At 35.6% G+C, this 11,836-nt stretch overlaps 1 protein-coding gene across 1 annotated transcript; it reads left to right on the top strand.

The window, feature by feature from the left end:
- Positions 1–10,900: 10,900 nt before the first annotated feature.
- On the top strand, positions 10,901–11,836 carry LOC129406001 (olfactory receptor 4C15-like). The gene has a single exon (XM_055143731.1). It carries the CDS (start codon positions 10,901–10,903, stop codon positions 11,834–11,836), a length of 936 nt encoding a protein of 311 aa, XP_054999706.1.

Genomic DNA, 11,836 nt, shown 5'->3' on the forward strand with positions numbered 1-11,836 from the left:
ATTATGTGCCCAGCCCATATGATTTGCCATGCCTTGGAAAACAGGACAGCAAGACTGAGGCCAGAATCCCAGATTCCTTCTTTCACTTGATTGAAACATGATACTCCAAGCATAGCTTTTTCTAATCCTCTTTGGGAGACCCGGCGAGCATTCTCATCCTGTTTTCATTGGGCCCAGATCTCTGAGGCATATGTTAGTGTATGAAGAACAGTGAAGTCAAAAAAATGTGTCCAGTGCCAGAGTTCTTCGTCCTCTTAAGAACTTCTTCAATGTCCTTGAAGGCATTCCACGGAACTCTCTTCCTCCTGCGCATCTCAGTTGTCAGGTCATTCGTCATGTTGAGTTTTCGACCTCAGTACACATAACTACTGCACACGGAGATGTTTGTTCCATTGAAAGCAAATGGATTGTCAGAAACTATTCCATTTCTCGTGTACATTGTCTTTGTGGAGGAATCGAACCCGGGTAGGTTGCTTGCAAGGCAAATGCCCTACTGCTGTGCCATCACTCCAGCACAGCGGGTAGGGTGTTTGCCTTGCACATGGCCAAGCCAAGTTCGATTTCTCTGTCCCGCTCAGAGAGCCTGGAAAGCTACTGAGAATATTCCTCTCAAACAGCAGGGCCTGGCAAGCTACCCATGGCATATTCACTATGCCAAAAACAGTAACAGAAGTCTCACAGTGGAGCTGTTACTGGTGCCCACTCGAGCAAATTGATAAAAAATGGGACGACAGTGCTACAGTGCTATTGCCTTCGTGAAATTCAGCTTCAGTCTGACCTTTCCACACTCATGGCCATGAATGTTTTGTGCAATTATTGTTGTATGAAAATCATTTTGTTTCTAACAGATATTGTCTATTGAAATGTAAATGGTATGTCAATATCACTAAAATAATTTTTTAAAATATTGAATTATATATAAGGGATAGATAATTTATTTTTTTAAAAATTGAACATATAATTTTGTGAATTATATACCACAAAAATCTGCCCTGTTATAATAAAGTTTTAACATAAATAAAATATGAGACACATTCATGACCATGTCAAAGAAAATACAGTAAAACTTGAACAATGGACTTTCAATATTTATTTAGTAAGCAATAAGTTACTATTTGGAGAGATAAAATTAAATTATCAGACATTTAAATATACTTCTTATTTGTAGATTGAAAAATATATTTTATTAAAATAATTACATTGACTTACAAGCTTGCAATGAAGCAGTTTCTGGCAGATATTTCTCTGGACTTAGTTACTAAAATACTAGAATACAGAAATCCAAAACCATGCGGCCAGTATTGCAGCTGCCTGACCTCATATCTCTTCATTCTCAGCAATGGAAAACAAATTATCAAATGCTTCCTTTTCAGCAGGTTTGAATTTGGGGGGAGAAACTCCAAACAATAATAGTGATTTTTTTGTTAAAATATTGAATGTAATTAAAGTAAAATGAAATTTATCAGCTACACAGGCAGGGTAGGGGGGGTCGGGGTGAGGGGGTGAGGGGGAGGTATACCGTTATTCTTGGTGGTGGAATATGTGCACTGGTGAAGGGATGGGTGTTTGAGCATTGTATAACTGAGACTTAAACCTGAAAGCTTTGTAACTTCCACATGGTGATTAAATTAAAATAAATAAATAAATAAATAATTATCATATCAAACACTTTAGGGATCAGTGCACAGAAAAACAAATTCTCCATTACATTATTTAAATGCATAAAACTAATTGTTAATAAAATTTTAATTGAGTCATGAAACATGAGAGACATCACATTACTTCACTTTCAACTATATTTATATTTATTTTCAGAGAATAAGAATATAAGAGATAGCACCATACATTTCAATATACTGACTTGTGATAAGATTCTTAAGTTGGAGATTGCATGTCCTTCTCTCCTGAAAGGACCATATCATGACACTCGCCATAATCACTCTGCAGGAGGACCCAGAGCCAGGCTGTTTCACTTGGGGCACCCAGGGGTTGGGGAGAGTTGGTGAGAGCCCTACCCCACCTCCCCAACTTACAGACCCAGCCCCAGCAGCCAAAAACCTCGAGAACTCAACTGGTGCCATGCTCACCGTCACTCTCCACATGCTTAGGCTGAGCCTCACCCAAGAGTGAACCTATTCCTGGAATGTGCAGCTGTGACACTTCATAGGACACACCCTACCCATACTACACGAGTATTGCACCACAATGGATGGGGTTCAAAGTAGTAGGCATCGGATATTAGAGGATGATTGATTCCTAAATTCAGTCAGATTAAACCCTAAACATCATGACTGTGGGAAAAAGAAAAAAAAAAACAAAATATAACCTCATATCTCGTACGGAAGAGTGAGGAAAATTAATGGCCATAATGGTTAAAATAGAAAATATGTCTTACATAGAAATTTTTAAAAGATGGGTGGATCATACTTCAGACATTAAATTAAACTATATAATTATCATTATCAAAACTGTGTAGTCCTACAATAAAATCGGGGAGACCAGCAGAATATAACCAAGATCCCAGATCTTGGGATCTAATATTTATGGGCTGTTAATTTTCAAAAGAGGAGCCAGGTGCATTAAATTTTAATTCTACCACATTTGACAGGCAACCTTCATTATAAAGCATTGAAAGAGGAAAATATTTAGTGACTAAACAGTATATGTTATCTTCAAAGTTCTGCAATATGAAGGTCATGAACTGAGAATAATAGCGATTGTTAATTTGATGTATAGTCCTTATTAAAAATTTCTAGCTTTTGTTATTAAATAAATATGGAATAGAATACTAATAACTATATTTCATATTAAAGATTGATTATAAAACCTTATCCCAGAATTCTGTCCTATCATTTTTCTAAGCAAGCAGAAGTTTTATCCTTTTCCACAAAAAATTATATTTCATCTTCGTATGCTCGATATTTCATTCCTGGAATTAGTAAGAGCATCTTCAAATAGAAACACAATCACAGATATCCATCTGCTATGAAAGTATAATTGCTCAGGGATTTAAGATTTTGCCAACACTTGCAAAAAAAAAAATGAAACAGGTAAAAGTCTTTGAAATCATACAGGTGGGAAATTCCCAACCTTGGGGAGAATTGAGATGCAATTCTATAGGTTCATGATGTCTCAGGGAAACATTCCTCAATTCCACTGGGAAATAAGTCAAAAGCAAACTTTGATTTCTTAATCCCTCCTTCCCTAGCTATGTTCAACACAGTGCAGCACAAGCAGTAGGCAACATTCTCTGCATCTTCAAATAGAGATGCTCTTCCTCTGTCTCTCTTGTAGAAATGAGATGTGGACCCAACACTCACTTGTTGGTCAGTTCATGGAGAATTAGAGATTGCCAAGACCAGAACATTCAATCAGCTGACACATGGTAAGATTCATAAATACACTTTTGTATTTTGAGGAAGAAATTCAAATTGAAAATTAGAACTTCATATTATGAATGGTATATTCCACCCCTAAAATTTAATAGAATTTTAGATTATAAAATTAGGTTGTAAGATATAAAACCTAATAGCTTAACTGTGCACACTGGGCTAATAATACAAAACCTTTCTGTCTCAGGATTCTTCACTTTGAATAGAGATTATAATCTTTATAAACTCAAGGAAAACATTGTAACATTTTAGATTTAGTAGCAGTAGGAGAACATTTGAGATGCTTTAAGCACTCAATAGGTATAGTATACAAGAAGGAAAACTTTAGGTGGAGTGATTGAAATAATTGTTATTTCCAAAGCTTAAAACTGCAGTTTATGCTTATGTTCATTTACAGGTTTCAATGCAAACTAGGTAAAATGTAGCATATTCATCACTTTGCCTTTGAGCAGTACTTTTTTCTTTCCAAATTTTTCATGTCTCAGCCATCCAAAAAATATTTCTCCCAATACTGATGTTTTAGATATTTGAGGCTATGTAATAAAGATTTTTAATGAGGCTTTGTGATTCAGTGCTTTTATAATTTAGAGGGTATTTTATAATTTTTTAAACTGAATCACTATGAGAGAGACTCTTACAAAGCTGTTCATGACTAGGTTCCAGATAGTGTCCAAGACCCATCCCTCAACCATGCACATTTCCCAGCACCAGCGTCCTAAATTTCTCACTCATGACACCCACCCTCGACAATATAATTTAGAGTTTTGATATAGAACTAGAACTTAATGTACAAAAGCTCTAGAAAATGGAACAGGAAAGTCTAAAAAATGCCAGAAGTTATGTAAGTCACAGTGCAGTCTGTTCCATTTAAAAGTAAATTAATTTATTTTTGGCATGAATTTGATAATATGAAAAGCTTAGTAGTTATACCTCAGAGTTAAGCTGGTATATTTAAATAACTGTATCTCTCAGCTATTTTTTAATCAGCTGTATCTTACCCTAATTTTAAAAGAGGTAAATATCTAGCAAAACATTAAATAAAGGTAGTCCATTAATTGAAAGTATAAATATGGTAAAGTAGAAATTGTACATTAAATATTCCAGTGATGTTAAGAACTTAATTGTTGAAATATGTAAGGTAAATTAGCAAAGCTATATCGTAAAAAAGTAAAATAGTATGAAATCTCAAAGGAATAGAATTATGAGATGATCATAAGTCTGGTCTAAATGCATAAGTCTAGACGTAAAATTTTTTTAATCAAGTTATAAAACTGGCTCAAAATACAATATATCTATGGAAGTTTTGTGGGGAAGATATTAATAGCATTCAATTCTATTATTTTGAATACACCCTTTTTATGTGACTCATACATGTGTATCACACATGTAAATACACTTAATTTTTAGCCTAATATGGAACTGAAGTGAGTTGATTCCAATAAAACTAATATTTTGTCTAGGGCTGAAAAAGTTGTATACTAAATAATAATACATGAACTTGTTTTATTCTGTGTATTTGAATGCAGGATTAGCTTATGGAAAATAGATAATAAATTATTTAACTACTAAGGGAGCAAACTGTCTGATTTCATATCCTTAATAAATATCCAGTGTGGGCCCTAGTGATAGTACAGCAGATAAGGAGCTAGTCTTGCACACGGTGACTCTGGTTCCATCCCCTGTATGACACATGGTCTTCAGACAACCACTGGGAGTAATATCCAGTGCAGAGCCAGGAATAGCTCCTGAGTATTTCTGGGTGTCCCCTATCCCCTAGAAGAGGAAAAATTGATAGCCAGATTCCAGAGATCATGGCCTGAGGGATCCCTGAGCCACACTGAAGACACTCCCAGCTCAATATAAACACGGTTTTCAAGGTAGCCAAAATTAGAGAATCTTTGAGGACAAGTATGAGTTGAATAAATTTCTTCCTCCAGGGGTATATAGATTTATAAATGATATCAAAGGGAATATAAAAATGATTACAGTTCGATTAAATTCCTTGTGGGATCTTTGTATATTTAAAAAAATTAGCACAAGATCTTGTGTTTAGCACAGGATTAGCACGTTTGTTTCAGTTCTGAAAAATGATTTTACCAGGTAAACATTTTTGATGTTTCATAAGCACTATATCCTTCCTTTGAATACTTGGGGGATGAAATAAGTGAATTTTGGGTTAATAATGTGACTAAGAGCACTTTATTCTCTGCCCAGTGATGTTACAGCAGGTAATATGTATGTCTTACACACAGCCAACCCTGGTTAGATGTGGGCACCCAATCTGCTACCCTGAGTTCCACAACAGAGCCAGGAGTAAGTAACTGCTGAACACTGATGGGTTTATATTGGCAAATGTGCACTGCTATATGGGTCGCTTGATAGAAATGATGACTCCAAAAGTTAGCCATTTCTTTTTACTTAGTCCACAGTAAATACTAAATCACTGTCACTATCACTGTCATCCAATTGCACATTGATTTGCTCAAGCGGGCACCAGTAATGTCTCCATTCTGAAATTTGTTGTTACTGTTTTTGGCATATCGAATATGCCAAGGGTAGCTTGCCAGGCTCTCTTGTGTGGGCGAGATACTCTTGGTAGCTTGCCATGCTCTCTGAGTGGGGCAGAGGAATCAATCTACTATCAGCCGTGTGCAAGGAAAACACTCTACCTGCTGTGCCAAATACTAAATATGCATAAGAATATTATTTGAGTCTTGTTGATTGGCAGTTTGAAATATGTTACCACTGTATAGAAGAGGACAGCAAAACTAAGGGTTTCTTTAGTGACGCATGACTATCAGAAAATAAATTCATTAATAAAATATTCAAATTAATTATAATCATCAAAGTCTCATCTTATTATTTAATCAAATTATTATATTCATAAAAATAGGACATGAACATCAATATTATACTTGTAATTGAATTGCCTGATTTTTTTCACACATTACAATTTTTTACTACTATGTCTTTTCCATTTGAAACTCAAGTACAGAAGTACCTTGCATTTTTGTCAGTTGCCTTGGTTCTTAACTGTAAACATCCATTTCATTTCATTCCCTTCTCTTTTGATTGTATGATAAAGTGATATTTTTTCCCTTTCAAATTAAATTGACTCATGGGAGAATGTTGTATTTTATTTATAATCTGCTTTCTTGTGACAATTGCAGCAGGATACAGAGTACCAGCAGGATGCAGGTATTGTTGAGGAATGCTGTCTATTTTAGATACATAATAGACATGATTATTAATTTATTTTTTTTAAATGAAAGAAATATGAAAACAAATCAGAATGGGTAGGGGATTCTTTTTATCAACATTGTGTTTTGGGGGGTCATTTTATATTTATAGAATATAATTTGTATTTGTACTGTAAGCCTCATCGTTTTTATATATTAAATATAGAGCTTATATATATGATTACATCATAAAAATTATTGACGGTTTCTCTATTAGAGGCATGTGAGGATAAAAATGTTCTCTGCAATTGTGCCTGGAAATGGACTAAGAAGTTGAATTAATTCTCTGGATGATTAAAAGAGTATATTTCTGTGGGTAAAATGTCTGACTTTCTAATTGAGAAACAACAGAAACTTCAACCAGTAAAGGCATACTTTTGTATTGTTGTGGTAGAAAAATAATTGGAAATCATTCTTGTCATCATCTGTTGATAAGTGCAGATAATTGGTATGGGAATACCTGTACTTTGCAGGAGAGTAAATTTCAAATAGTTATACCTCAGGAAGTCATACAAAATCAAATTGGAGTAAAATTCACATGTAATTTATAAATAGAGAGTAAAACTTATAAAGATTTGTCTATATTCAACATATTGCTCAATTTCTTCCTTGTGTTAATATTCTTTTGGTTGGAGGCGATGAGATAGAAATGCAGGAGGAAGTCTAACAGTTATTTTTAACTCTCTTCTCCAACATCACTGGTTGGTTGTTTTTGGTTTTTGTAATGTGTGGCACCTCACTGGTCTGAGATGATATCTCATTGTTCTTTATATTTGCATTTTCATGATTATAGCTTTATCACACAGTTTTAGTAGAGACAAGGGAAGTCTCCTATCTTCTTTTTCCCTAGGAATTTCTTAGGTTTATTCAGGGGGACTCATTATAACATGTGAATTTCAGGCTTGCTTGATTTATAAACATAGATTATAAATTAAAATATGTTTTAAAATGTCTTTAAAAGTGTCATGGATATTTTATTAGAACTATATTGTATCTGCTGTGTTCTGGGAAGATTTCCTTGTTGACAAATGTTGATACTTCCTATCCATGAAGAAGGGATATTTCCACTTCCCTATGTCCTTTTCTTTTATTTTTGTAATGAATTATAGTTATCTCTATTTAATTCCTTTATCTCTTTTGTTAAGTTGATTCTTAGGTACTAGATTTTCTGAGGAAAAAACTGCTGAATATTTTTTTACTTTTCTCTCTCTTTTATTATTTTCATGTAAAAAAGCATATTGTTTGTCCATTGATTTTGTATTCTGCTACTCAGTGGTATATATATATATATATGTACATATATACACACGTATATATGTACATATATATATATATATATATATATATATATATATATATATACTTTTTCAGGTTGGAGCGATAGCACAGCAAGTAGGGTATTTGCCTTGCACATGGCCAACCCAGGTTTGATCCCCGGCATCCCATATGGTCCCCCAGCACTGCCAGGAGTATTTCCTGAGTGAAATTCCAGGAGTAACCCCTGAGTCAGGTGTTACCTGGTTACCAGGTGTGACCTCAAAAGCCAAAAAAAAAATCCTTTTTCTGGAAATTATTTTGTAGAGTCTTTAGCATGTCTCTGCAAACAGTGAGTCTGACTTCTTGTCTAATCTGAATGACTTTAATATCTCTTTCTTATCAAGTTGTTAGGCAAGGACTTTCAGTACTAAATTAAATAGTAGTGATGAGAGTGGGCATCCTTGTCTTATGACTGACTTTGATGGAAGGTTTTCTGTTATTCACCATCGAGTTCAATGACTGCTGTGAACTTGTGGTAGCACTGTCTGTAGCACTGTCTTCTCATTGTTCATTGATTTGCTCAAGTGGGCACTATGCACGTCTCTATTCGGAGACGAGTTATTACTGTTTTTGGCATATCAAATACGCCAGAGGCTCTGTCGTGGGAGTGAAATACTCTCAGTTGCTTGCCGGGCTCTCTGAGAGGGATGGAGGAACTGAATCCAGGTTGGCCACGTGCAAGACAAATGCCCTACCCATGATTGGCTTTAACTATACTGAAAGTTCTCTCACATTCTACTTTATTGAGTTCACATCATGAATGAGTTTACATTTTTTTTGGAATGCTTTCTCTGCATCTATTGACATTATAAAATGGTTACTTTTTTTCCCTTATATTGATGTGATGTATTATGTTCATTGACTTGAATATATTAAACCATGAATCTTACTTGGTCATGGTGAATGATCTTTATGATATATTTTGTATTTTGTTGGCTAATATTTTGTTGAGAATCTTTGCATCTATGTTCATCAGGGATATAGTTTTTTCTTCTATGAGACTTCTCATTGCTTTTGATATCAGGGTTGTGCTTGCCTCATTAAAACTGGGAGGATTCCTACTTTACAACTACCTGAAAGAACCTGAGAAGAATCATTCTAAGTTAGATTGGAAAGTAACGTTGGAATCAGATAAACTCATCACACAAAAATAACATGGAAAACTCAACTAGTGACAAGCAGCTTAGTAAATCTTTAGACAAGGACTTAACAACTCTATGATAAGAATAATTTTCACAAAAAAATTGATTTTTAAAAAAACATTGATTTTGAAATCTGAGATTTGTTATCTAATTAATTTTAATTCTAGATTAGTGTGGATTTTGAAACAGTTTTCTATATTTAAAAGCAAATAAACACATTTTTAAAATTAAGGTATGGAAAACTTTGCTAGTGAATTTATCTAGGTCTGATCTTTTTGAAGGACTGAGAACAGGTTGATTACTCTTTCAACTTCATCAAGAGTAATTGATGACAAGGTCTTCCATCGAGTTTTCAAGTTCTCTAACCTGACTCTTTATATCTGTCACTTCTGTTAACAGTTTTTAATTTCTGTTTTTATACTTTCTTATACTTGTACAACTTTTTCTTTGAGCTCATTAAACATCCTCATCATGTTCTAGCTACAGAACTTGTCTGTGAGTTTTGACAGCTGATTGAGTTGTCAGATTAACTTCATTCCATAAAGTGTGATTATATTTCTCTGCTGCTTCCTCATTGTGTCTGTTGCAGTCTAGAGTTGAGTCTTTCTAAGCGTACCTCCTGCATGGGTATGTTCTGGGGTAACCAGAGAATTGCCCTCAGTTATCCAAGAAAAATCGTTCCCTATTGAAGCTATTCCAACATCTTTGGTTTTCACTCACCGGTTGTTTAGAATTTTGTGCACGGATCCCAGAAAACATTTACTGTCATTGGCCATGTCACTACTTCAGCTATAGTTTAAGGTTCCAGGATTTCTTACTACCGTGGTTAACTTGTTCACTTTTCATGGGAGTAGGTGATCGAGGTGATCGTGACTAGTATCATGCTAAAGCTAGCGTGAGTCTGGTATGGTTGGAGGCTGCCAAACCACTCCAGTGCAAGTTCAGTGCAAATGTCTCACTTGTCACCATGAGAATATGCAGCAGTAAGGAAACTGTGTGTGGCTAAGGCAGGGACCTCAGGCTTCTGTGGTTTGTGTGGATTCTAGAAGGACTATGGCGCTTTATGTAACAGCCTTGGAGTTCAAAGTGGGATCCCTGACCTAGTGGGATCCCTGGTCTGCTGCATGAGCAAGTGTATGACTTCTGCTGGATTGTGAGTTCTCACCTGTTTTGTCGTGTGCTCTGTATATTTGTAGAATTCAACATTTTTAACAGAAGTTCCATTTTGTATGACCTGGGTAATGTATCTTAAGAGTCCTGTCATGTCAGAGAAATTCAGGAATTTTGAGGGAAGAGCTGATTTTAAAGTGTCATGACATTGTTTTTCCCATTTTGTATAATACCTTCTTCTGATCATGGACATCTTCCATCTGTCTGCCTGCTATTACATGGTGGTGCTCAACATGACAAGTAAATTGCTGTCCTGATGCCTCAGAACTAAGATATGGCTTCAAAATCTCTTTTAACAACTTACTCTTGGAAACCATATCTAAGCAATCCAGGCTGGAAACAGAAATTAAATAGGTTCCCAATACTGTGCATTTGGGTTTGTTCCTCTAGAGAAGCTCTCTCTCTAGTACTATTTTATGATGTAGTAAGTGAATTTCCACTGATATTACATTATTTCTTTTTAAAAATATTCTATTTCTCTGGTTCGTTTCATAAATGAAAAATCATAGAATAGAAAGCAGCACATGGAAAGACAATTTTTTGAGTACCTGTGAAAATAAACTTTTCTGATGTAACTTTGTCATTTTTATTGCAGGTTTTGATGGTCGCTGTAGCAGCTCTGAGTATTTTCTCGAAAATTATGCAAAATCAAAGCTTTGTCACTGAGTTTGTCCTCCTGGGAATTTCACAGAATCCAGATGTTCAGAAAATTGTATTTGTCATCCTGCTGTTTGTCTACATTGCAACTATCTGTGGCAACCTGCTGATTGCCGCAGCCATCACCAGCAATGCAGCACTCCTGGGCTCCCCGATGTACTTCTTCCTGGTTTTTCTATCTTTACTGGATGCATGCCACACCTCATCTGTTGCCCCGAAAATGATCATAGACTGTCTCTATGAGAAGAAAACCATCTCTTACAGAGGTTGTATGATGCAGGTCTTTTCTGGACACATATTTTCTGGAGCAGAGGTGATTGTCCTCATATCCATGGCCTATGACAGGTATGTGGCCATCTGTAAACCCTTGCACTACTCATCCATCATGAACCCAAGGCTCTGTGGCATTTTGATGGGGGTAGCCTGGACAGGGGGCTTTCTCCACTCCATTATTCAACTTATCTTTACTATACAGCTGCCTTTCTGTGGCCCCAATATCATTGATCATTTCCTGTGTGACTTGTACCCATTACTGAAGCTAGCCTGCACTGACACTTACGTGTTTAGCCTTTCGGTGGTGGCCAACAGTGGGCTCATCTGCATCCTGATCTTCTCCATGTTGCTTGTGTCCTATGCGGTCATCCTGTTCTCCCTGAGAAACCACAGCACTGAAGGAAAAAGGAAAGCCCTCTCCACCTGTGGGTCTCATGTTGCTGTTGTGGTTCTGTTCTTTATTCCATGTATATTTGAGTATGCGCGGCCTCCAGTTTCTTTCTCCTTTGACAAATTTGTGGTGATGTTCTACACTATTCTCACTCCTTTACTCAATCCTATGATTTATGCTTTCAGAAATAAGGAGGTAAAAAATGCCATTAGCAAATTTTGCAGTAGGTTAATAACTGTTTCTGTTAAAAAATAA

The sequence above is a fragment of the Sorex araneus genome, chromosome 6 (assembly GCF_027595985.1).
Source record: "Sorex araneus isolate mSorAra2 chromosome 6, mSorAra2.pri, whole genome shotgun sequence".
Taxonomy (NCBI): domain Eukaryota; kingdom Metazoa; phylum Chordata; class Mammalia; order Eulipotyphla; family Soricidae; genus Sorex; species Sorex araneus.

Excerpts from the sequence above, each read along its gene's own strand:
- LOC129406001 (XM_055143731.1), top strand. The coding sequence starts at position 10,901 with ATGCAAAATCAAAGCTTTGTCACTGAGTTTGTCCTCCTGGGAATTTCA.